Source organism: Brienomyrus brachyistius, chromosome 16 (assembly GCF_023856365.1).
Source record: "Brienomyrus brachyistius isolate T26 chromosome 16, BBRACH_0.4, whole genome shotgun sequence".
In the NCBI taxonomy this organism is placed as follows: Eukaryota; Metazoa; Chordata; class Actinopteri; order Osteoglossiformes; family Mormyridae; genus Brienomyrus; species Brienomyrus brachyistius.
This window is the reverse complement of record NC_064548.1, coordinates 3607165-3634914: the sequence shown is the minus strand read 5'-3', so window position 1 is coordinate 3634914 and position 27750 is coordinate 3607165. Positions and strand designations below refer to the sequence as shown.

General features: G+C 48.1%; 1 protein-coding gene across 3 annotated transcripts; it reads right to left on the bottom strand.

The window, feature by feature from the left end:
* Window positions 1-86: 86 nt before the first annotated feature.
* Window positions 87-27344, bottom strand: trappc10 (trafficking protein particle complex subunit 10). 3 transcript variants are annotated; one of them, XM_048978381.1, is made up of 23 exons: window positions 27145-27344; window positions 24245-24326; window positions 22074-22209; window positions 20082-20278; window positions 19385-19580; window positions 19183-19294; window positions 18457-18704; window positions 15255-15401; window positions 10368-10482; window positions 10179-10255; window positions 9022-9113; window positions 8352-8492; window positions 8042-8151; window positions 7414-7952; window positions 6670-6811; window positions 6383-6541; window positions 6060-6289; window positions 5755-5855; window positions 5534-5660; window positions 3462-3626; window positions 2864-3044; window positions 2560-2754; window positions 87-2271 (listed from the first exon to the last, which is right to left on the bottom strand). In XM_048978381.1, exons 1-23 carry the CDS (start codon window positions 27203-27205, stop codon window positions 2024-2026), a joined length of 3801 nt encoding a protein of 1266 aa, XP_048834338.1. In that variant the 5' UTR covers window positions 27206-27344; the 3' UTR covers window positions 87-2023. The 3 variants fall into 3 exon arrangements, with proteins under 3 accessions (XP_048834338.1, XP_048834336.1, XP_048834337.1); XM_048978379.1 differs by having other exon boundaries at window positions 6060-6541; XM_048978380.1 differs by having other exon boundaries at window positions 6060-6541; window positions 8048-8151.
* Between the last annotated feature and the right edge of the window lie 406 nt (window positions 27345-27750).

The following is a 27750-nucleotide window of genomic DNA, read 5'->3' as shown; positions in this document are numbered from 1 at the left end:
AGAGGAATGGAGCTACCCCCTAGGATTAGGAAAATCCCAGACAATTCCCCCCTCCAAGTTTCTAACAACAAATGACACGCACGCGGAACTTTTAAAACATAGGTATATTTTAAACTGTATAATGCTTACATTTTTTAATTTAAATAATTAAACAATCTGAATACAATCTCAGGTTCTGTAATCTAATGGACTAAATTTACAAAAACAATGTGAAAATATGGTTTGTTTTTCTTGTCCTCTCCTTTTTGCTTTCCCCACAGTAGACATGAAAATACCAGCCGGCTTTAATTATTCAGGTGTGAACCCCCCCATCAAACTTAATTTCCAGTTAAAGTATTTACAAAAAAAATGCTCAAAATAAAAACTAAGAAAATGTGGATGTATAGCATAATTGAGACTGACAGCATAAGTGAGAGAACTTGTTCTCATAGCTCTTCCGTTTTCCTTTGCAGTGTCCAATTTCAGATCAATTTTACATAAATACTAGAGCTTGACAATCACCACAAGATCCATCTGCACAAAGAGAAGCACGGACAGTTTAGTGAAGCTCCTGCAGTAGCAATTTTGAAGAACGCTGGTGATTTTTTTTTTTGTCCGTTTACATGTATGATGAATTGGAGGAAAAACGATTTGGACTCCGTGGTCTTTAGTAACGTCCAGTTTGTCATATCGTGGATTTGCCCAGAATTCCCCACAGCATGATGCCAAAACATGCACACGCCCACACAGACAGACACACACACACACGCGCGCGCGCGCGCGCAACAGCTGGGCAACATCATCCTTAGAATCAAACAAAAGTAGTACCATCTGGTGATCACAGAGACACAGAACACAGGAACATATTACATCGATGAGATGGACGGGCACATTGGGCCCTCAGCTTTTCCAGTATGTCACACGTGCACATGGTCCATAATAATCGACAAGGATGACAGCAGCAACAGGATTACGAGGGTGATGACAGAGCGCTACAGCACAGTGTATTTCAGAACGACGGAACTGAAGTCACACGCTTCACAGACGCGTCATTGTCACAGTCAATATTGGGCAAATATGATTAAAAATGGGGAGAAAAAAAAATCTCCGTTTTACTACAGATATAATGAGCAATAAGGCAAAGAATGCACCCATTAACACAAGGAAAATGCAAAGAACCCAATCAAATAAGGCTGGAAAACAGAACATCTCCACAAAGTGACATTACACCCCCCCAAGAGTCCTCCAACGCACTTCATTTACCTTCACCCTTCTCTCACGTCCTCCTAGTTGTCCTTTGGTGCAACCTTGCAACCTACAGTTCCACAGTACAGCAATTTGTTCAACTTTAAATAATATCTATTTATATATATTTATTTATATATGTATAAAAAGTATGTACAGCAGCAGGGGTGGGCTGGGGGGGTCATGAAGACTGATTGGGGAGGACTGATTACAGGTAAGGCTTCCCATTGTTGCCATGAGGGCTGAGGAATCTCTGCAGTGCTGCCAGTCTGGCCACGATTCGCTGTCACTGACGTGCACGTGCAGCACCAACACAAGGTCACGCTCATTCCTTGTGCACAAGCATAAGAGGGTGCTTAGCCATACTACAATGGCCTCCTTGCCGCTTACAAAGGTCAGAGGTCACAGGGGCAGCCACCTGGCATGGTAACAGTGCCCCGTGAGACTCGGAGGCGTCTGCACATCCGGGGGAAAGGGAGCCACTGAGGACCGACAGAGGGCAGGGCAGGACATTCCGACTGTCACTTTGGACAGAAGAGAAGAGGGAACCAATAGGCTCCGAGCACTGAGCTTCCACAGCGGGGAAAGCGATGACGAAAAGGAGGGGAAGAACAAAAAGAAAAGACGAAAAAAAGCAGATGATACTTCAGGCTTCATTGATGTCTGCATTGCACCATGGCTGGGCAAACATCCGGAGCCCGTCCTGCGAGTCCGGAGAAGAGGTCCACCCACCCAAAGCCAAAGCAGCCATTTCAGGGGGCCGAGCGGGTAGGTGGGCGGGCAGATGACATGGGGAGCATCATGTAACATTGACCTCCAGCACGTGGTCGTCCTTGCTGGGCAGGACGAGCACCTGGCAGCCCTGGCTACGGTTGAAGACCTGCCCGGGGCCGAAGGGCTCCAGGCGAGGCATGGGGAGGCCACGCTGCTGCTCCCCGCTGCCCAGGGAGACCACACTGCCACGGCTGCGGATGCTACTGGTGTCTGCCTGGTCGTCCGTCAGACCTTTGTCCAGCAGGGAGATATTGTCATTCTCAAGACATCCATCTGTGGGCATGGATGTGGTAGGCAGGGGAGGTGGGAAAAGGAAATAGAGAACAGTTCAAGTACAGTGCAGGTCGAGGGATCTGCCATGGGCAGCCTGAACAGTGCCAATGCTGTGGGCCCCTACTGGGCTGCTTTCACGCTGTTATTTAGCTCACAGTTATACAGTCCAGCTTAATGGTTATAGAGTCCATATACTATATTAATGGCCTTGAAAGGGGGTTTAATGGCACATTGCTTATTTGGTTACATATTTAATCGTACACCTAATTTTCTAGGTGAAAGTCATACCTGTATCGGGCTGGATGGCGGGCAAGGCTTGATGAGGCAAATACTTGGACACCTTGATGCTGGGAAAGGGCAGATTGCCAGCGAACAGGGGCATGACCTCCATGCGCACTTTGTGTGTGGCCTGGGCTGCTATGGGCATAAAGACGATGCCGGAGCTTTTCCCGCAGACAGCCCAGTTACTGCTATTATCCACCACTGGGGAAGTGTCCGCAGAGGGATGCATGGTTAATACACAATTAAGAACATTACACACACACACACACACACACAAGCGCAAAATGCTGCTCGGAGCTGTTGCCATTACCTTCATACATGAGCTTGGTGGTGCCGGAACTGCCGCACTCTACAGATCCCTCATCCTGCTTCTCGGCTTCAGAGACCTCTGACAGTCGCGTGATGGACACTTCCAGCCCACAGAGGGAGCCGGTCTTGCAATGAGATTCTCCAGAGGCCGGCTGAATATCCGCCGACACACTATACAGAGTCTGTGAGCAAGGGACAGAAGTACAGGCAAGTCAAACAGGAGAGGGAAATCTGAAAGGCAGGTATCTGACCCCATGCAAATCTAACACACTCTACTCAGCCACAACAGCCATACCGCTCATAATGCAAGTACTAACATTAAACTATGGGTTCTTTGAGTTCTAGCATTTCCGTGTACAGCACACGCCACCAAAGGCTTATTACATTCTAACTTCCTGAATACTGCTTTGTTGTTCTGTAAGAAAAGGTAGAGTAGAAATGAAACAAATGATTGTTACTAATTAGTTAAAGCATAGACGCCCTTATTACCAGGATAAGGCAGAAAACGGACAAAACAGGCTATGGCATGTAAAAGTATGAAGAAACTTTCGTCTGAAGCGATCTGGAGATGTGACTATTCATTTGGGCGTGGGACTCACAGACAAGCTGTCCAGCTGGAACTCATAGTGATACGGAGTGAAGTGCGAGCTTTGGGAGTCTGCCGGGCAGAAGCTGATGGAGAACAGGCACTGGAGGCTGGGCGGAGGCTCTATGCTCCACGTCATCTCCCACAGGTAGAAGACAGACTGCTTGCTGTACACCCGCTGCAGATGGGGAGGGGCTCAGCATCACACACACAGACACACACACATAATAGGCATCACTCCTGCAGAGTGTCTGATCCTGATGTTAAATTTAAGACTTTTTAGGACTTTTTAAATGCCACTTCAAGCCAAAATTTAAGACCAAGCTATAAGTGGAAATATACTAAAATCAGTACCCATATATTTACACTACAGTGACTACAGTGTTCATTTCAGGGCTGCCAATAACTATTTTTCTATAGATTAATCTATTGACCATTTTATCAATTGCTCGATTAATCTAAATGATTCATTTTCCTTCAGAAAACCTAATGAAACAGTCAAGTTGATTAAGCAATAAGCACCGAAGTTGCAGCTACATCATCTTAAAATTTTATGTTTACAAATTGTCTTTTATTCAGGGTGCATTTTCATTTTAGTTTACAATAATGAAACTGGTCCAAACAAGTCCAACGTGCACGAATACAAACACTGGCAACGTTGATCAATGCAGAATAAGCCCAGATTTTAGCCTAAACATTTTCACAAACACTTATTCAATGGAGATTCTTATGCAGCAGGCAGACACCCTTTAAGGCTTTAATAATGTGTATTTAGCAGCTACAAGGAAAAGTTAATTTAATAAACATGAATGGACAGCACTTCGAATGGGTTTATCTACTCTGGCAGTGTTTTCCCATCAGGTGCTTGTACAAAATAATTGCTCCATTCACCACCAGCAACTGTAAGCGAACGACAGTTATTGAACATGAAGTGCACGTGTGAACGTTCTAATATTAAAATTTGCCTGTAAAGTAATCTGGAAAACCAAGGAGTGTCCAAGGGTCGCTATCGACTCAAGACGATCAATCAATACCTCGTTACAGATAAAGATCACCTCTTTTCTTTTCGTAGATATTAAGTTTTAGCACACATAGCGAAATGGCTCGAAATGCAAAAATGATTGGTGTGCATCTCTGCCTGTGGACATTAATAGTCTGCGATTGACTTGGCAGTATACCCCTTAAGAGTCAGTCACATTTAAACTTCAATGAAAGATTTTTTTAACATCAGACTAAAATGCAGCGTTCCCCCTTATCCACAGGAAATATGGTCCAAGACCCCCAGGGGATGCCTGAAACCACAGTGAGAGCTGGACCCTATGTATTTAGTGTCTGTTTTCTAAGAGAGTAACAACATTAGAACATTTATACAAATAAAAGTCAGGTGAATGTGAATGGGTGCATGCAGTCTCTCTCTAGAAATACCTGATGTACTGTACTCACCCCTTCATCATAAGCACTGGTTTTTTTAAAGCCACTTAAACATTTACAGTAGTCCCCCTTATAACCCCCGCAAAACATTAAGACCTAGTAAACTTAAATATAAGTTTTTATAAGACTTTAAGGCCATAACTGGTTGAAATGACTGAAGACACTAAGACTTTAATACTCCGCAGACACGCTGTGCTGTGCCTATGTCCACAGTGTCAGCACCAGGGGGCTGGCTGCTGGTCCTGTACCAATCGTAAGACTGGAGCATTAGGAGGACTCGGCCACTTTCAATCTGAGGAGATATGGGATACTGGGGGGGAGGGGGGGGGCTATACCATCTACCTATTTAGTGTATACAACTACTAATAAAAACCCAAGTGTCATTCATTTTAAATAAAAAAAATGTAACCATTTTAAATATAGACAAAAGTAATTATTCTATTCAAGAAAACAACAAATAATTTTCCAGAGAGGCTGAAGCCCCTTAACTGGGTATAGAACTGGCTTTGTTGTGCACCTACTGGACTAGAGCATTATAAGGGGACAGGAGAAGACCAGCAAACAGAACAGTGTGAGTAATGATACTTGTATGCTAGCTGGTGTGTCGAGCCAGACGGAGATGCACCGAGGCGCCTCGAGCAGGCCTGCGCTCACCTGCTTTGTTTGGCCGTTGAGGGAGCGCAGCCCGAGTGTGGTCAGCCGCTGCTGCAGGATCAGGCTCTGCTCCGCTAGCTGGAAGTTCATATCCGAGACGTTCTGCAGGCACACCTGCACGTACTTCCTGTGGGTTTGAATCGAGGGTCAGATCAGCAGGTGGGAGGCTGGTGGATCAAAGTATTTGAAATTTTAACAATATTAATTACTTGAGGTTTTACCTCTTCCCTGCAGACAGTAGCGAGTGCTTGGCTTTGAAGGGGATGTAGAAAGTTAACGCCACCAGTGTGGAGTAAATAGACCATGGGCAGTCTATGGAGATCTGTGGGCAGCAGGAGGGTCACACAGTTAAGACATGTACACCACCAATCAGGCATTAGGATGCCATAAGAGACAGCCAGGCCGACCAATCAGGAGAGTTTCACTCAGCTTTGGCTGCTAAATTCATCCCAAACATCTGGCTGTTTTACAAGTAGGTATTTAGCCAACCCAGAGACGAATGGAAAAGCAGCATCAGGTTCAGCACCTTCTGGTCCAAGGTGATCATGCCGCTGTGGGTGCGCAGGCGGCTGCGGGGCCGATGCCATGGCTCTCCATTGGTGAGCCGCTCAGGGTCGGGCCGCACCGGGCCGGCTGGAACGTGGCACAGCACCACCAGCTGGAACTCCACGGTGTGGTAGGGTGGTGCCAGAGGCAGCGAGATGCTGGTTACCTTCTCCGAGGACTGGATGGAGAGGACTGTCTCCGTTACAAGCTCTGTAGAAGGGAAGGGCAGACAGGGCAGGTCATGCAGGTTGTGGACAGTGGCAGAGAGGAGCGGAAGTCCCCCGCGAGCCGGACGGGACTCACCGGCGGTACTGGAGAGCACGCGAGCAGTGCAGCGCGGCGCCGGCAGAATGGGCATGCTGTCCGAGTTGCTGAGCTGCAGTGCATCGCCCCGCTTGATGCTGTAGTGACCTGTGACGACGGTGAACTTGACCGTCTGGGGCAGGCCGGCCACAAGGTTGTCTAGGACACAGAGGCACACAGAGGGCTGACTCCAGTATAGTGCCACGAGTCGGCGAGATGGCGCCGGGTGAGTTTGTCTTAGCAGAACCTCCTAGGAGAGGAATGGAGATGCGAAGAGAGAGACAGACCTGCTAGGGGCTCCACGGTGAGCTGTGGCTCTTGGGAATATACCTCATACTGCACTATGGGGTAGATGTGGGGCAGCACGAACTGGACCTGACCCACAGTGGCACAAAGCTGCCTCAGAGTATAGGTGCCTGGCTCCTGACTCTGTGGGGGGGGGCAGTGTATAAGACTACAATGAGAGCATTACCAATAGCAGCAACAAGAGAATTTAGCAAGATTCATAAACACTCACTCCTCCGGCATGACGATGGTTGGCCTGCTCAGCCAGTGACTATATGGTCACCTATGAAAACTGTAGATCTTTACTTCTGTCTTTTGGCTCTAATATACTTCACCCATTAGCACTGCTGTTATCCTAAAGCAGATTTCCCACCCCGGTCCTCAGGGACCCCAGACAGTCCATGTTTTCACTCCCTCACAGCTCCCTAAAAATGCATAGTCTGGCAGGAGGCACAAATGTGGACTGTCTGGCAGGAGGCACAAATGTGGACTGTCTGGGGGTCCATCAAGACCAGATGTGCATTTCCCAAGAGCTCCTATTGGCAACCCAGTTAGCTGCATGATTCCAGCTATGCAAGTTACTGACATTAACTATGCTTTTACGAAACACCGCTCTAAACTTTCATGTAATAGGAAGTGCCACTGTCTGACTGTTTCTAGCCAAAGGATTTGAAAATGCCACTACATCAAAATATTAATAATAAAGTACTAATGACCACTATACAGTAACAAGGCAGCAGGCTTACGGGAGCTGTGAAAAGGATGTCGTTGTTGCCAGGCAACAGTGACACATCATGTGTCTTCAGCAGCTGGGCCCCGTCTTCCATGGCGATGGTGTTCACACTGGGCGTGTCCAAGGAAACGGCGCTGTCCTGGCGACGCAGCAGCAGGTGCACATTCTTGCAGACGACGCCGGTGGAGTTGAGCACCCCGTCCGAAGGGCTGCGGTCCTGCATCTCATACAGCTCAAGGGTGGGAGGCGGTGTTCGGGGGTGGGAGCCGGGGGGGCTCTCTCCAGGGAACTGCACCGCACCGCCCGGGCTGCCCTGCCCTGTGCGACGGGGGGCTCCGCCCCCAGGCCCCGCCCGGCCCCAAGTCCCACCTTTCTCTAGACTGAAGTGCACAGTGATGGCCAGCTGCTCCAGGCGAACCGGTACAGGCATCAGGCTGCGCAGACGCAGCTCGAGCTGCAGGGACGCACCGACGTGCACCACAGCTGCCGCCGGCCGAAACTGCAGCTGCCGTAACTGAGCAAACGAGCTCATGTTCAGGATTACCTTGTGGCCTGTGAGGAGGGGGGAGACACAGTGTTCGGATGGCTTTGCCCTGCCCCCACGAGGCCCCACTCCCGCAGATACACACACACACGGCCACCTGTACCGGCTGACTGGCCGGCGAAGCTGAGGATCTCCTGGCAGAAATGCTTCCTCTCGCTGTCGGTCAGGTGGCTGTCGCTGGCTAGCAGGGCGCTGGTCTGCAGGTAGCTGTGCAAGAGGTCAAAGAAACCAAGCGGAGCCACAGGCAGAGACAGACAGACGCAGAGACAGACAGACCCAACACCTCACACCTCATGGGGGGGTGGGAGGTGGGCTGTAGTACACCTTTTCAGGGGGTGGGAGGAGGGGGTGATTACACTAACATAGACATCAACAGAGACATAGCTGTGATGCCCCCAGCAGGATACTCCTCAGTCTGGCCCAGCAGCTTCTGACACTCTGCCATCTGCTTGCGGGTGTGTGCCACAGGCAGGGCCCAGCCCTCACTCAGGTAGCTCTTCACAGAGTCCTGCAGGAAGCTCTCCGCCCGCTTGGGGTCGCCCTTCCTCCTGCGAGCGCAACAGAGGAGCGTGCCAGCCATCCACTTATTTTAGTCACTGGGTGACGAAGCATCTCACATCCTAAATGACAAGAGCCTTAAGACGCCAGCAAACTCAGCAGCCCCAGTGACAGCATCTCTCATATTTACTTGCTGTATAACGTCTGAACTACGTTAAAAACCTCAAGGCTTCCAGCAGTTATACGCTGCAGGACATTTACTGCATCAGACCAAGCTGGACCTGCAGTTTACCACGGCATCATTTAGGGTCACCTGCTAAAGGCAGAATCTCGTGGCTGTAATCCTGTATTCTTTTGCAGCTGTGTGCACTACTTAAAACCAAGCATCATTAATTTTAATTAATTCATTTAATTCAGTAATTTAACCATGTTAAATTTTCATTATTTTTTTCCTTCATTCACATGACATTGCAGAATATCATATACATATTCTGATGAAACATCAACTTGGACAAGTAAATAATGCAGATACACACAGACAAACACACACACACAGTATCTCACTGCAAAGTCTCTTACATGTAGAACTCGGCCAGGCTCTTCCCCATCAGGCGGGCTGAGCGTGTCCTGCCGATGGTCCTGTACATGTCCATGGCCGTGTGAGAGAGCTCCTGGGGGGGGGGGGGGGGGGGAGGACAACACAGGGCTTGAATGTCAGGTACACATCCCGAGGTGCAGTGTCGACACTCAGCCACAGTGTTAGCCAGTAAGCAACCAGCACAAGCCTGACACTCATTTCAGCCTGAAAGATGGGCGTCCTGCTCCGGGTGTAACCCTCTGGGGTCGAGTGCGTCATCAGCGACGCAGCATAGTTTTCACGTCTATTTCAGTTTATATCTCGCTGAAATCTTCATGTAGAATCATGAAAATGGTGACTAAATCTGTAATTTGTCATCTTTTCAAAACATAAATTATCGGCAGTAATAAAGTTTATAGAATTAGGTTAAATCAGCAAAAAAGTAAACCATGTCACCTTACTTTGTTTTACTTGCATCGGGGGCGTGTAGTACCACTTTCACCCGAAGATCGCTATTCACATTATAAATAGTCGCATTTCCGCGTATTTAAATCGCATTCACATGGTAATTAGATGAACAACGCAGCAGTGAAACGCAGTGATCCAGATACATCCCCATCAGCGCCATAAGGGGGGGGTGATGTGGCCAGGTGTGAATGGCTCATGCATATACATGAAAGTTGCTACAAAAACCGACATGAAGTAGGTTTTTCTTATTTATTTATCCAACTGAATGTTTCAGCTACAACATTTAGTCATTTTCATGTAGCCAAGACTTTGGTGATCAGATATCTGGGATCAAAACAAACTGTCACCATTGCGTACTATGTACTTTTATAATGTTTCTTTGATGTCAAATTACAAACTTCACATAAATCTGACATATTTACAAAGTACACTAAGATTAAGATGAGTTTAACACCAAAACAAATATACAAGAAATAATTTATTTGCCATGAATTAAGTTTATGATACTGAATGAAATGTGTGACCATGCCCCAGCCAGTTAAAATGTGTTCCCTACTCCTAGACCCCAGAGGGCTAAGGTCCGAGGGTTTCCCATTACTGTGGGCAGCCTGGTTTAGAAGCCCCAACAGCTGCACACCTAAGTGCACAGACGTCACTGCAGAAGTACCGAGCCAGCCCAGTTAATACCCACCAGGTAGTGTTTCTCAAAGGATTCCACAGATGATAAGGCTTCTTTGAGTTTTTTGTAAGGGCTCTGAAGGCTGCTGGCTACAAGAGAACAGAAATCAGACCCATTAACTTTTAACCATTCTGCCCCATCTATGCTCCCCCAAAATCCCAGGCCACAATGATGCAAAACTGACGTGACAAAACTGCTCACCTGTCTCGGGTCTCTCAGCCCCCAGCCCACCCAACAGGTCCACAGTTTTATTCAGGTCCTCCGAATTGGGTCCATTTTTCGCCACTAAGCCACAAAGGTAGCCCAAGCTCTTCAACTGTGGGCCAGAGGAAAGCAGGGACAGTCATGGGGAAATCAGAGGAGCCTCTGTTCTTTAAGGCATCGCCAGAATGATCCACACTCATCCAGACTGACCTGCTGATGCTCTGCAAAGGCTCAGCACCAAACATGCCCCCCATGGACAGAAATCCAGAAGCTTAACCATCAAGTCACCTCATATGTAAATCTCTGTTAGCAGCTGGGAAACATTTAAACTGTAACACACCTTTTCAGTAGTGTTTGTGTGGGGGGGGGGCCTGTAACACACCTTTTCAGTAGCATGGTGGGGGGGGGGGCCTGTAACACACCTTTTCAGTAGCATGGTGGGGGGGGGGGCCTGTAACACACCTTTTCAGTAGCATGGTAGGGGGGGTGGGGCTGTAACACACCTTTTCAGTAGCATGGTGGGGGGGGGGGGGCTGTAACACACCTTTTCAGTAGCATGGTAGGGGGGGGGCTGTAACACACCTTTTCAGTAGCATGGTGGGGGGGGGCCTGTAACACACCTTTTCAGTAGCATGGTGGGGGGGGGGCCTGTAACACACCTTTTCAGTAGCATGGTGGGGGGGGGGCCTGTAACACACCTTTTCAGTAGCATGGTGGGGGGGGGGCCTGTAACACACCTTTTCAGTAGCATGGTAGGGGGGGGGCTGTAACACACCTTTTCAGTAGCATGGTGGGGGGGGGCCTGTAACACACCTTTTCAGTAGCATGGTGGGGGGGGGGCTGTAACACACCTTTTCAGTAGCATGGTGGGGGGGGGCCTGTAACACACCTTTTCAGTAGCATGGTGGGGGGGGGGCCTGTAACACACCTTTTCAGTAGCATGGTGGGGGGGGGGCCTGTAACACACCTTTTCAGTAGCATGGTGGGGGGGGGGCCTGTAACACACCTTTTCAGTAGCATGGTGGGGGGGGGGCTGTAACACACCTTTTCAGTAGCATGGTGGGGGGGGGCCTGTAACACACCTTTTCAGTAGCATGGTGGGGGGGGGGCCTGTAACACACCTTTTCAGTAGCATGGTGGGGGGGGGGGCCTGTAACACACCTTTTCAGTAGCATGGTGGGGGGGGGGGCTGTAACATACCTTTTCAGTAGCATGGTGGGGGGGGGGGGCTGTAACATACCTTTTCAGTAGCATGGTGGGGGGGGGGCCTGTAACACACCTTTTCAGTAGCATGGTGGGGGGGGGGCCTGTAACACACCTTTTCAGTAGCATGGTGGGGGGGGGGGCTGTAACACACCTTTTCAGTAGCATGGTGGGGGGGGGGGCTGTAACACACCTTTTCAGTAGCATGGTGGGGGGGGGCCTGTAACACACCTTTTCAGTAGCATGGTGGGGGGGGGCCTGTAACACACCTTTTCAGTAGCATGGTGGGGGGGGGGCCTGTAACACACCTTTTCAGTAGCATGGTGGGGGGGGGGCCTGTAACACACCTTTTCAGTAGCATGGTGGGGGGGGGGGCCTGTAACACACCTTTTCAGTAGCATGGTGGGGGGGGGGGCTGTAACACACCTTTTCAGTAGCATGGTGGGGGGGGGGGCTGTAACACACCTTTTCAGTAGCATGGTGGGGGGGGGGCCTGTAACACACCTTTTCAGTAGCATGGTGGGGGGGGGGCCTGTAACACACCTTTTCAGTAGCATGGTGGGGGGGGGGGCTGTAACATACCTTTTCAGTAGCATGGTGGGGGGGGGGGCTGTAACACACCTTTTCAGTAGCATGGTGGGGGGGGGGGGCTGTAACACACCTTTTCAGTAGCATGGTGGGGGGGGGCCTGTAACATACCTTTTCAGTAGCATGGTGGGGGGGGGGGCCTGTAACACACCTTTTCAGTAGCATGGTGGGGGGGGGGCCTGTAACACACCTTTTCAGTAGCATGGTGGGGGGGGGGCCTGTAACACACCTTTTCAGTAGCATGGTGGGGGGGGGGGCTGTAACACACCTTTTCAGTAGCATGGTGGGGGGGGGCCTGTAACATACCTTTTCAGTAGCATGGTGGGGGGGGGGGGCTGTAACACACCTTTTCAGTAGCATGGTGGGGGGGGGGGCTGTAACACACCTTTTCAGTAGCATGGTGGGGGGGGGGGCCTGTAACACACCTTTTCAGTAGCATGGTGGGGGGGGGGCCTGTAACACACCTTTTCAGTAGCATGGTGGGGGGGGGGGGCTGTAACACACCTTTTCAGTAGCATGGTGGGGGGGGGGGCCTGTAACATACCTTTTCAGTAGCATGGTGGGGGGGGGCTGTAACACACCTTTTCAGTAGCATGGTGGGGGGGGGGCTGTAACACACCTTTTCAGTAGCATGGTGGGGGGGGGGCCTGTAACATACCTTTTCAGTAGCATGGTGGGGGGGGGGCTGTAACACACCTTTTCAGTAGCATGGTGGGGGGGGCCTGTAACACACCTTTTCAGTAGCATGGTGGGGGGGGGCCTGTAACACACCTTTTCAGTAGCATGGTGGGGGGGGGCTGTAACACACCTTTTCAGTAGCATGGTGGGGGGGGGGCCTGTAACATACCTTTTCAGTAGCATGGTGGGGGGGGGGCCTGTAACATACCTTTTCAGTAGCATGGTGGGGGGGGGGCCTGTAACATACCTTTTCAGTAGCATGGTGGGGGGGGGCTGTAACACACCTTTTCAGTAGCATGGTGGGGGGGGCCTGTAACACACCTTTTCAGTAGCATGGTGGGGGGGGGCCTGTAACATACCTTTTCAGTAGCATGGTGGGGGGGGGGCTGTAACACACCTTTTCAGTAGCATGGTGGGGGGGGGGCTGTAACACACCTTTTCAGTAGCATGGTGGGGGGGGGGCTGTAACACACCTTTTCAGTAGCATGGTGGGGGGGGGGCTGTAACACACCTTTTCAGTAGCATGGTGGGGGGGGGGCTGTAACACACCTTTTCAGTAGCATGGTGGGGGGGGGCCTGTAACACACCTTTTCAGTAGCATGGTGGGGGGGGGGCTGTAACACACCTTTTCAGTAGCATGGTGGGGGGGGGGGCTGTAACACACCTTTTCAGTAGCATGGTGGGGGGGGGGCCTGTAACACACCTTTTCAGTAGCATGGTGGGGGGGGGGGCTGTAACACACCTTTTCAGTAGCATGGTGGGGGGGGGGGCTGTAACACACCTTTTCAGTAGCATGGTGGGGGGGGGGCCTGTAACACACCTTTTCAGTAGAATGGTGGGGGGGGGGGCTGTAACACACCTTTTCAGTAGAATGGTGGGGGGGGGGGCTGTAACACACCTTTTCAGTAGCATGGTGGGGGGGGGGGCTGTAACACACCTTTTCAGTAGCATGGTGGGGGGGGGGGCTGTAACACACCTTTTCAGTAGCATGGTGGGGGGGGGGGCCTGTAACACACCTTTTCAGTAGCATGGTGGGGGGGGGGGGCTGTAACACACCTTTTCAGTAGCATGGTGGGGGGGGGGGGCTGTAACACACCTTTTCAGTAGCATGGTGGGGGGGGGGCTGTAACACACCTTTTCAGTAGCATGGTGGGGGGGGGGCCTGTAACACACCTTTTCAGTAGCATGGTGGGGGGGGGGCTGTAACATACCTTTTCAGTAGCATGGTGGGGGGGGGGGGCTGTAACACACCTTTTCAGTAGCATGGTGGGGGGGGGGGCTGTAACATACCTTTTCAGTAGCATGGTGGGGGGGGGGGCTGTAACATACCTTTTCAGTAGCATGGTGGGGGGGGGGCCTGTAACACACCTTTTCAGTAGCATGGTGGGGGGGGGGCCTGTAACACACCTTTTCAGTAGCATGGTGGGGGGGGGGCTGTAACACACCTTTTCAGTAGCATGGTGGGGGGGGGGGGCTGTAACACACCTTTTCAGTAGCATGGTGGGGGGGGGGCTGTAACACACCTTTTCAGTAGCATGGTGGGGGGGGGGGGCTGTAACACACCTTTTCAGTAGCATGGTGGGGGGGGGGGGCTGTAACACACCTTTTCAGTAGCATGGTGGGGGGGGGGCCTGTAACACACCTTTTCAGTAGCATGGTGGGGGGGGGGCCTGTAACACACCTTTTCAGTAGCATGGTGGGGGGGGGGGCTGTAACACACCTTTTCAGTAGCATGGTGGGGGGGGGGGGCTGTAACATACCTTTTCAGTAGCATGGTGGGGGGGGGGCTGTAACACACCTTTTCAGTAGCATGGTGGGGGGGGGGCTGTAACACACCTTTTCAGTAGCATGGTGGGGGGGGGGGGGCTGTAACACACCTTTTCAGTAGCATGGTGGGGGGGGGGCTGTAACATACCTTTTCAGTAGCATGGTGGGGGGGGGGGCTGTAACATACCTTTTCAGTAGCATGGTGGGGGGGGGGCCTGTAACACACCTTTTCAGTAGCATGGTGGGGGGGGGGCTGTAACACACCTTTTCAGTAGCATGGTGGGGGGGGGCTGTAACACACCTTTTCAGTAGCATGGTGGGGGGGGGGCTGTAACACACCTTTTCAGTAGCATGGTGGGGGGGGGGGGCTGTAACACACCTTTTCAGTAGCATGGTGGGGGGGGGGCTGTAACATACCTTTTCAGTAGCATGGTGGGGGGGGGGGCTGTAACATACCTTTTCAGTAGCATGGTGGGGGGGGGGCTGTAACATACCTTTTCAGTAGCATGGTGGGGGGGGGGCCTGTAACACACCTTTTCAGTAGCATGGTGGGGGGGGGGCTGTAACATACCTTTTCAGTAGCATGGTGGGGGGGGGGGCTGTAACATACCTTTTCAGTAGCATGGTGGGGGGGGGCCTGTAACACACCTTTTCAGTAGCATACGTCCACAGGCCCACGGTGTGAGAGCTGTTAGCCTCCAGCTGGGCCCGGTCACAGCAGCCCTCGATCCTCTGTAGCACCTCCAAGCAGCTGAGGAACACCCAGCAGTCCAGTGCCCCCTGTGGGACGGACACCTGGCGATATGGGGGGGGGGCATTAGAGCTCCAAGACCACACTATTACTTCGTTTCCACCAACATGGAGATGGTGCTGGTGCTGGGCTGGTCCTCACTTGGTGCCTTTTGATAACCAGTCTGTGTTTCCACCAGTTTAAAAAAAGAATGGAACAGAAATGTTACATTGTAAAGTAAAAGTTAATCTGCATTTGGTTTTTTTTTGAAAAAAAAGTTTGGAGTATGACTCACTGTGTGAGTCTCTATTGTCTGTATTCACTTTTGTTTCCTGAAAGTCTCCCCGTCTCTGTGTGTGAGTGAGTTTATTCATTATTCTTGGGTGCTGTTTTACCACGGTCCTTTCAAGAATCACACAATAAAATAAAAACTAAATATCGCAGTCTGCCTCGATCTCTTTGCCACTCGAACGAATATTTTATTTATTCAACTTGACATTTATACTTTGTTATTAAATCTGGCCCGCAGATCAATCTTTCGTTTTTCACAGAATAAAAAAAATTACGCAATGTTGCATCATTTATATGAATTATACAAATGTTTTTGTGCAAATTAATATTTTACATTAAAAAATCTTATTCTCAGCAAATACAATCCATACTATTTCAAGCTATTTTACGTCATGTTGTCCCTGCAAAGGCTCCCCCTTCTGTGTGTGTTAGTTTATTCACTTGCTGTCCTTTTAAGGATCGTGCAACAATGCAAAAAACTGAATGGCGAAGAAATCATGAGGGGGATAGCAAACGCCATAATATTTTATTCCATCTGCGACATATTTATGCTTTATTATTAAATCTAGCCAGCAGATCGATGATTCATATTTCTCGATAAAAGAAAAGATGCAACCTTATTCCGCTAAGCAGCTGGCAAGTTGTTTGACCGCCAGCACCACCATGGACTAGCTATATCGGTTATGGATTAAATTGTCCGGGTTACGGAAGGTCTGGAAGCCGTAGCCCGTCCCTCTTTTGCTGACATTACGGTACCACATTCTGAGTCGAGCTTTTCTGCGGTGCCGTGCTGGAATAGTTTTTTTCTGGCCCAGGGCCATATTTTGCGGTGGAAACGCGTGCCAGACTGGGGAAAAGTCTGGCACCACAAGGGTTATGGCTGTCAAGGCTGAATTCCATGATAATCTTCCTGTGTTATTTAAGACAGAAAAATCAGCTGATGCAGCCAATTGACTCAGGGTGTGCAGGAGACACTGGTGGAGTAATGATGAGAGGTAGAAGGAAGAAAGACAGTATAAGGAAGAGTAGGGGTAGAAGATTCAAGATGCACTGAAGAATAAGATGACGAAAATAATGGGGAAATTTAAGGACAAATTTGGTACAGGAGAAAAACTACTGAAGAGCATTTTTAAATGGGGGCTAAGGAGACTGAATGTAATGGAGAAAAGTTTCAGTTTTTATGAATTCTCTAAAAATGATCGAATTCTAATTTCACACTATAAACTGCACTACAAATAGTTACAAATGGGTCAGAGAGAAAACTGTACAAATACTCAGAAAATAAAATCAGCAGCAAAAAAGCCCAAGTCTCACTGTCAAACTTATCCCTAAATCCAGCATCTTAACCCAGAAAAGGCTCCTTGTCCAGGTCATGACCCTTACACAGTTAGCTGGGATTAACCAGTGCTAACCTGTCTCAGAGGAGCAGGGCTAGCATACCCAAATCAAACTAAACCACAGATCATAAAAAAAACCCTATCCAAAGCACGGCCCAGAAGCCAGCACTGCAGCCTCCCCCAGCTCCATCAGCCTTCAGGTTCCCTATCCGTTTGAAGGAGATTCCTCTGGGTACTTCAGCTTCCTCCCACAGTCTTAGCAACATGCATTTAGGAGCACTAGCATCTCTTTTGGCACTTTCCCACTGCCACCAAGAACCGAGCTGTACTGCAAAGAGACAATGGTTTCCCATTGGAAATTACATGAGCCATACCCAAGCCGTAACCGAATTGGCGTGACCCTGCTTACTAGCAGGGCTGAAAGAGTGACCAAACCGAACTGGGTGTGTCACCACCATGATTGGTTGAAATGCAAGGAGACCAGTGTGTTCTGTTCATGGATTATCTGAAGAAAAAGGAGGACATATTCCACATATTATTCATTATTATTAGTATTTGCACACTGTGATGTATCGATACATTTCTGATAAATCAGAACTTGAAAATTCCCTTCTACTTAAAAAAAAAAAAAGAAAAAAAAAAGAAGCTGAATGGAATGGATTTACAATTCAAATTCAAATTAGCATACAGCAATCAGGATATAGACCAGGGGCACAGTAAAGTTTTTACATTACTGTTGCTCTCCAAACGCCATTACTGACTCGATCCTTCTGCAAGCTGCAACCGCACTGTAGCTAGTGTCCGACGAACGTGTCACGGCCTGCTTCCTGTATGCCATAAATGTCCTTTAATGTGTGATGTGTGGCAGTGCTGACAATTTCCATGCTCACCACAACCATGTAATGGCTAAGCTGTTATAGAAGATGGATGGATAAGCTGGACTGATACTAGAGACTGAGAAATAAATAGACAATGACAGATGGAGATACCAGTGAGATACAGCCAGACAGTGAGATATAGGCGCTCAATAACCACAGACATTAAAGAGGCAGGCAGACGGGGCAGCTCAGAGAAACTCTGTGGTCACCATGAGATGGAAATAGGCAAAGCAAAGATGCAGCAGGCAAAATCCTCCTAGGGAAGTTTCACTAAAATCCAGAAATTCCACACAGGAGCCAGAGGAGGTACCATCCCTGCTGTGACAGCTGGCCAGTGTCTGGGCAGGACAGATCAGACTCCAAGGTCGGCAAATGTCAGAGACAGGAAGTCCAGCAGCCAGAATGTACAGCCACTGCGTGAGGATGCGTTTTACACAACAATGCTGTCTGTTCATGCATTTGGAAAGCAGACTTTAATATCATTCTCTCCCAATACCAAATTTAAACTGTATCTTTATTTATTGGTCTGTCTGATATGAATATGGGACTTATCTATGTTAGAATCATACAGATGGAGATCGATGTTGGGCAGTGGGGGGAGGGGGGGCTCATACCTCCAGCAGCCGCAGCTCCTGCACGCAGGTGTGCAGCAGCTCTAGGGCGCGACGTGTCACCTCCCAAGGCCGCAACAGGAACAACAGCAGGGTGCACTGCCGCGAGAACAGGTAGCTGCGCAGGTCCAGCAGACTGGCCTGGCTGTGCTGGATCTGTTCACGCTTCTCCATGTCGATAGGCCTGCGCAGGAGCAGCCCGTTCCAGCTGCGTAGGGGCTGGCAAAATGAGCCCAGCCAGTTGGCTCCATCTGCGCAAATGGACATGAGAGGGAAAGGGAGATGAACAAACAGTGGATACAGCATGTGTGACCTAACTGTGAGCTGCCAGGCCTCAGTGTGTGTGCGCGTTTTTCCCTTATGTGAGCCTGCTCCCACACCACAGTGACGCATGTGTGGCCTTACAATTAGTTACCCCCACCCAAGATCCCCAAATAACACAAGCACTCCCCCTAACCACCAACCAAACCCCCCACCCCCTGCACATCCACGGCCTTCATGTCTTAAAGGTCACACCGATAGAGAGTGGGGGAAATACAATGAAGGAATAAAAGGCAGATGAGGCGGCCAGACGTGCTCCAGCTGTGAAGTGACAGATGTGCGCATGCATTTTGAAAACAGGAGTACCCTGTCACATTCTTTGGTTTTAACAGTGTGCCGGAGGGCGGGAGCGTCAGGACAGAAACTCGCCTCTCGGAAATCAGGAAGTAGGTAAAGAATGCTGCTTACCTCCGGCCCCGAAGTTCAGGACGTACTGTGTGAAGAGAGCGTCCAGCTCATCGTACTGGACCAGCGCATCCTCAAACTGCTGCAGCATCTCGAAGACAAACGCCAACTCCTCCTGTGTGTGTGTGTGTGTGTGTGTGGGGGGAGGTGAGATGAGCTGGCTTCACGCTACACATACACAAGCAAGCAGACACTGCTGCCACACCTGCACCATGAAGTAGTCGCAGAAGCTCCAGCCTGGCTCGGTCCTCTTCTCCCGCAGTGTGCGCATGTCGTCCTCAAACCTGCCCAGGTTGCGCGTGAAGGACATGAGCAGCAGCGTGCGCAGCTTTGTCAGGAAGGAGCTCCAAGACTCCTGGGAGCGGGAAGAGTCCTTCAGGGGGTCCGACAGAACCACACATCTGGCAAGACAGAGCACCAGTCAGACAAGGCAGGGCTCATCTGTAGCCAACAAAAAAAAAAAACAATTCTGTTCTCAGCCACCCCCCACCCACTAGACCGCAGATCTGCTGCCCATCTCCAAACCCACTCTGACTTCCTGTGTGTTCCCCATTTATGTCCCCATCTCCATTTTGCATAACCATTCCCCAAACAAAACTCCCATTGCATCCTTCCACGCGCATCTGTTTACCTTCCCGACTGGAACAATTCTCAGAGGGTGTTACACATTAAGCATCAACCGTGGAAGATACAGAGAGGAGACAGGACACAGGGGTTCTGGGCCAACCTGGCAGGAGAGACGGCCAGACACACAGAGACCCTATATGGACCTCACTTAGATGAGTGTAGAAGCAGCAGAAGAGCGTTACGTAGTTAAACACAGACAAGCATGCTCACTTCCCATCAGCCTCCCTGACTCGGTCCTGCAGACGTCAAAGCTCCCCCGCTCGTGCAGTGCCCACCTGTCGCTCTGCTTGTTGCAGAAGTCGTTGCGGATCTTGTCCACGATGGAGGTACGGGGCAGGATGTTGGTCTTGTTCTTCTTCTTGGCGTCGCTCTCCACCACCACGATGAGCCAGTCGAGTGTACTGTGGAGACGCAGCAGGCTCTGCCACCGCACAATGTCCTCCTTCACGGAAGCCTTGTACGCCTCTGTGTCCTGAAGATCGACACGGCGACAGCTCGGTTCAGATTACTGCCAGCAACCTGCCCGGTTGTGCGCCCACCCCACACACCGCTGTCATGCAGCACGTAGCTCCTTCAGATTGCCTCTTTTCAGACTTCAGAAAACCCATTACAATGCACTTTTTGCTAAATAGCTAAAAAAAAAAAAAAAAAATAAAAATAATAATAATAATAATTCATAAAACCAGGATGGCTACAGGAAGTCCGCTCCTAACCACCGGGCAGGACGACGCTAAGACTCGATGGACACCAGCTTTGTATGGGGGAACTTCGTGCTTTTGAACAGAAGCTCTCACCATGTGGAGGAATGACAAATTACCATGGTCTTTGCTCTGAAGCGTGTATTTATAGTAGGGCACAGTAACAGTGCACGTATTCATCGTCTGCCGTTCGGTTACATAATTTCCGGTTTGGAAGGCACAAAAAAATGAATACATACTTTGAGACGGGCAGAACCAAGTAGATGTTCTGCACCGAAAACATTATTCTCACTGTAGTTGTGAGCTGGTTAAGGCTAGTGCTGGTTAGTCAGTCTTATCGGTGAATCGGGATTTCGAAGACCCTCCCACATCACTTAAATCAGTATTTCGGTTTCCAATGAATTACACCGAAGACAGAATACTTAACACCAAAACCATCCATCAGTGCTGTGACACAACGCTAGGATATGTTGCTGGAAACGCATCAAACGTACTAACCCATTTGAGGTGCCATTATCCAAGTGCATGTACGACCGGAGCAAAGCAGAAGCACCTCTGAAAACTCATGACATTTACGGTATTTTTGCCAGGATATAGACAGTTTATAGCTACAGAACTGGAATGGGCAATACCATCCATTGTATCCAATACAATGTGGGGGGGTGTTGGTACCAGTCTTCCCTCCTTATGGGCAGCCCTGTCTGGTAGCAGATATTATCCAGCTTCCTATTAGAACCTCAATGGTATAGCCGACTACACACCTATACTATACAGCATAGCTTAAATAATGATGAAAAGTGTAGCATAGTAAATATATAAACCTGTACCATACCTGTCTGATAAAATATTATGTACTGTACATAATAGGTGGTGCTACACTTTTATAAAACTGGCAGTGAAGTGGCTTAGTTTACACTAGCACCACCAAACACATTAGCAATGTGTTGCACTACAGCGTTACGACAGCTACGACATTGCTAGGCCGCAGGAATTTTTCCAGCTCCATTATAATCGTATGCGACTACTGTGATACATCTGGTCTGTCGTTCACCAAAATGTTGCTATGCGACGCCTGACTTTAATGTAATGTAAACATTTCATTTACAGGCAAAAAGAAAAAAATTTGCTAGAATCAATTCCCTACATTAAAACATTCAGATCGAAAGAATTAACATTCCAGTATGGATCCACACATCCCTTCTACAGATATGTGACCATACTAAGAAGTCAAGAACACAGGATTTAAAAGGGATTTAGTTCAATATGACTGTTGTAATGTAGTGGTATTACTGATTTTACGTGCTTTTATTTTACAGAAATAAGCATCTTTTATGTTGCGTTATACAGTAGTTCCCTGACATCAGGTGCATCCCACCTGCTTCCATTTTCCTTAGATAACACAAGCCTCAGTGGCTGCCCCTCCCTCCCTACTCCCCCCTTCTTAATAACGCCCTGTGAACACACATGCATATCTCTAAAACATGTGTGCAACACCTGTAGTAAAATCAGCCTCACAAGGTAGCCCATCCAGCAGATAAATGAGAAGAGGACCTCCGGGAAAACACTCACACAGCAGTCTGTCCAGAATATGTGGAGAAATGGAAAGGTGAGTAGCGCCTTATTTCCTTCCTTGGGAAGTAGATCCTCCTTGAACTGAACAAAGTTGGCCTCTAAGTGAATCATCTTCGGAGCTCGTCCATATGACCTGTGTGAGGGAGGAGCTTGTCAGCGAGACATCATTGCATACTCACACACACTGGCACTAAAGGTATCCACTGAAGATTTGTAACACTCTATTCAGCACCTCTAAATGCAAGCTCTTTAGAAATATATATGCATACACTGAATGTTCCAAGCTCAGATTATAAAAGTGTCAGACGTATACTGCATCGCTGCCTCAGACAGGCGGACACACAATGATTTCTGCTTCCCTGGTCCATAACATGTGCTGAATACCTACTTGTTGAATTTTTCTAAACATCTAATGGGGCTTTTCCACTGCCACCACAGACTGAGCCGCACTCAATCCACACTGCAAATAGACCATTATTTATTGTGCGAGCTGTACCCGGCCCGTTCCCATGCTTACAGGGCCCTGCTAGTAAGCGTGACCAAACTGAGCTGGTTGTGTCACCACCATCTGATTGGTTGAAATGCACATCACCATGAACTGCCTTGATATGCATGAATTTTTCCAAGAAAAAAGGGAATATTCGACAAATTATTCATTATTAGTGCACATGACGATGTGCCAAGGCATTCCCAATAACCCAGAATTTGAATATTCTCATCCTCCTACTTAAAAAAAGTACCGGAAAACAGTTGGACAGAATGGATTCGTAATGCACATTTACACAATCTAATCCTAATAGTGAATGCCAGGCAAGTTAACTTTTAGCTCAATGAATGATGAAAATGGAATATAAAATGGGGGAAAATGTCATGGTTTGCCTGTCGAACTTGCTAATAGTTTGTCGATAATGTAAAGTGAAGCTTTCAGTGTTGCCACCTATTGTAAGAACATCACAAGTTGTCGGTGGTGTAGTGGAGATGTGGCACTTTTTTTTTGCCGCAGCCTCAGAGCTAGTTGAACGCCCAATTGCTAAGAATGAATTCCATGCATGTCCATCCATCCATCCATTTTCCAAACCGCTTATCCTCACACACCATTCACTCACGCATGCACACCTACAGTGCAATTAGCCTCAGCATGTTTTTGGACTGTGGGGGGACAAACCGGAGTACCCAAAGAAAGCCCCAAGACGACATGGGGAGAACATGCAAACTCCACACACATATAAACCAGGCGGAGACTCGATCCCAGGTCTCAGAGGTGTGAGGCAACAGTGCTAACCACTGCACCACCATGCCGCCCTATTCCATGGATGTTTGTATTTATAAATTCCTGAAACAGAACAGTTTAGATCAGTTACATTACTTCTTCTGTATGAATTTTCCAGCGCAACTATGATTTGACCGCATTATATTATTTGTTTGAAGTTAAATAGCTGAACTCTTAGGAGATTATATGGTTTTCATACGTTTACATAGGTATTGGCTACGGCATTATTTTAAAGTTTATGCAAATAAATCGTGCATAGTGCTGCTAATTGTATTTGTGGTTTTCGATATAGAACTTGGTGAAATGATTGCAGTTTGTGTATTAGTACTTTAACATTTTCAGCTGTACAATACTGCTATAATTCTGGTTACTATAATCATGATATTAAAGTTTCTTCTCTACATTGTACTATTGTATTCTTCCTTTAATTGATCAAAGGCCCTTTTTTATAGGCGAATTTAAAATTTCAAGTTGAAAAAAGACACTTTTGTGTGTGATTTCTCACGTGCCCCCTTGGGGGAACACCACATACCTAGTCGTCCCCAGATTATTTGAGTTTGAGACCCCTGATGTGCACTGTGTGGACACTAACAAATGTCTCTTTGGTTTATGTTAGTCACTCTCCAAACCCGGCAATGCATTTACTGAGCCAACCCTTCTGCAATGGAAAACCAAAACAAGCTGGAACCGCACTCTAATAAGTGTCTGTATGGGGTTTGGGTCGCATATGGCCTGGTTCCTGTATGCCAGTGGAAAAGAGCCATTAGATTGAGAGTCACATAAAAAGGAATACTACAGACAGTACATCTTCAAGAGAAGCTAAGCCAATTCTGTCTATTTGGAATTAATTACAGCTTTATGGTCTCTCTCATTCCCAGCATGCACCAGGTACTGTTACCTTCTCCACTCCATGGGCTCCCGGGGCAGCTGCTGGGTAAGGGAGTTGTAGAGAGACGAGAACAGGGTCTGGTCCCCAGCACCTGCAAAAGGTAACAGCACAAACTGGGCCTCATTCCACTCAACCTACATCAGCCAGGCCCAGACCTCCAGGAACATCTTTACCCATGCCCATGAGAGCCCTTCTCCCACCAACACATACGGTCACACACACACAGATGCTGTAGGATGTCAAAAGATATTATTCTTTAAAGCAAATTTTAAGTATCAAAGACAACAAATGCGCGCACACACACAAACACGCACAAATTGGTTGTACACACACACATATATACAAACAGAAATAAATATCGATTCACAGGACAGAAAACCACCTCTAAAACACGAGGCAACATCCCACCGAAAAGACAGCAGGTGGTGTAGTACTTACAGAGCTGAACACCTGACCAAGCAGTGCCGGGGGCTTGCCGCAGTAGCCTTCAGCGAGCCACTTAAGCCGAGCCACCACATAACAATTATTGCACAAACATCACATGCGAAAGATTCCAGTCTGCCGACTCATTGTGAAAGTCCAGCAGCCCTGAAGACAGCAGAATTACTGCTATGCTGCAGCAGTAACATTCCTCACAATCCAGATATGTTGTAACAGGCATGTGCCCAAGACTTTGCCGAATGAGACATGGCTAAATAAGCATAACACAGAGACGTCAAATGTCATTAATTACAAGCATGGTAGAAAGCTTCCTCCCTGTTGACTAAATATGACTCAGTCTTCCACTTTCCTCCAATTATACAATTGGCTGCAGAGTGAAACAACTCAGCAGGTATCCACTGAAAGCTGGGGACACCAGCAGAGGTCAAGGAGTCACGGGTTTGGGTTCAAGCTCATGATTCCCTCCTTTGAGATGCAGTAAGTCAATAATGCGTGAAACAGATCTTCACTGGGCCTGACCATTTATTCAAATACCACACCAAGGACCTAAATATCAGTCCAGAAACAGAAGTCTGTGAGACTTTGTAAATGGCTTTTAAGGGACACGCACTATAGACACACATCCTCTACCCATCCCCCCTCATCCACTAGTCTTATATGCAGTCATGTTTTCTATACATAACCACACCTCAAGCCAAAAACATTTTCTTAGGGCATCACATAAGGGACTCCAACCAAAAGACCCTCTGGTCCAAGCTACGGACTGCATATCTTTTATCAGTCCATAGTGGACAGTGTGCTTTTCTACACTGTGGCCTGCTGGGGAAGTACTGTGATGCCAAAAGCCTGAAAACTCATCAGGAAGGCCAGCTCCATCACAGGACTGACCCTGGGCCAACTAGAGGCAGTAGCAGAGAAGAGGATGTTTTATGAACAATTCTGCCCATCGACCAGAGGGGGCACTATCCTGAAGCAGATTCAGCCATTGCCTCATTCCATCACAGCGTGCTTTAAAAAAAATCTACTTGATCATTTCTGCCTGCCTCCATGAGACACCACATCATCTCCTTAGGTGTGCCACTCCCAATCTACAGCCATAACACACCATACCATCTTGTTACAATACAACCTGCTGCTTTGTTCCAGCTGCACTACATTTACTTTGTTTGGCACTATATATATGTTCATCCATGCTCTATGTTCTTGCTGCTGTGTGCGCCAGAATTTCCACCTGGGATCAATAAAGTTCATCTTAATCATAGCTGCCCCTGGCCTCTTGCAACCTCACATGGAGACATTTACATCCTTAGCTTGAACTAGCTCGCTTAGTCACGTGGTATAGACAAACGAGTATATGTCCTTTTTTTGGACTTACCCTTAATCTTATTTACTAAAAATGTCTCAAATGCTACAGCTGGGGTGCACAGTGACAGTGTATTCCGTTTTGACATCAGGCTAATAAAAAAAGAAAAACACTTGAAGGGGAGCTGCAATCATGCATCAAAAATTGGAAGCTGCAGGGAGGGGTGTTTTCACACCACATTAACAAGACAATATTCACCAGCAAAGCAAAGAGTCAGGGAACATGTTACAAAAGAGACACCCTGATCTCGATGCTAGAGGGCGTGACCTACCAGCACACCTGACGGCAGCTAAATTTGCACGGCTCTGCTTTCATATTGTGGTTAAAAAGGACAATACAGTATGGTGTCGTCGCATTTAAACGAAAACGTCGTGAATTGTCAGCTTTCCCTTATGATGACTCGCACTGCACTCCTTTTCGGCAGCACATTCACACACATTTCCGAAGATTCGATCCGATACTCCTTAATCTGCACACGGGCCTCATATCATACCTGGGCAACGTCAGAGGAAAAGCTGGACGCTCGACTAGTCTCTTTACTTCACAAACGTATCCCCAAGCTGGGGGAACTGCTAACTCAGTGGTGGTTTGGCAGCAGTGAAGGTATCTTGGTTAAGGGGTAAATTAGGCAGATAAGCAGTACGGCAACATTTTAAATAGCTGGGGGAACATCTCGTTAGCTTGAGGGACACACTGCGGACACTATACTTCTTTATTCCTGGGAAACATTACTAGCAGAACCGAAAGCTGAATAAATACAAAGCTAACTACCGTACCTCAAGGTGTGTACACACGGCCTCAGCCTTTTAGTCACTTTACGGAGTATTAAATGAGGGCCATTCAATCTGTCAGCAGGCGAAACTACAACGCAATGGCAACCAAAAGAGATGCGTCTTTAAAGAACAGGTGCAGAGACTTTATTGTCCATTACAGCGCCCTAATTCGCTAGCCGGCCCCTGTAACCCCCTAAGCCAGCACATTCTCTCGGCGTCTGGTGTCATTATCAGGTAGACGGCCACACTGCTGCGGAGAGTCGACGATACCCACAGCCTGAAGTGTCACAAAGCACTAGCTAGCTGGGCTAAAACTGCACCGAAATACTCACACGTTACAATTGGCTTGTTTTCCATTGTGTAGATTATTGGCTTCTCCTCATGGGACTCCATGGACTCCGACTGTCAGTAATAGCCCTCCATGTAAATGTCAACTAAATCACTGTTGTTATTATTAACGCACTAATGCAGTAACGTTCGGGCCCTTTCTCCATCTACTTCCTGTATGTCCATCATGTGATGACGACTTCCGGTACACTTTCGCTCTCTTAAAGGAAATGGAAAAAAAAATCCATCATTCTATTTGGCAGAGACCTAAAAGGGGTGGTGTGTCATAAATTAAATTCATATCGTTTATAGTTGATTTTTATATGTTGTTTTAAACAAATTTGCATTAATACCTACACTGCATATTTGTCGGTTACTCGGGGTTTTTTTTATACTGGAATGGTATGTACTCTTTTGAGAAAAATACAGAAACATGAACATATTGTTCATTTATGTAAACTGACCACATTTATTGGAGCAAATTTTATAGAAATCGGAATATGACAGTAGAGGGGATGTTCATAATGGAATAGTAACTAATATTTTGTCTGTAGGTCTTTCTAGCCATAAAACAGGGGTAGGCAGTCCAATCCTTAAAGGGCCAGTGCCTA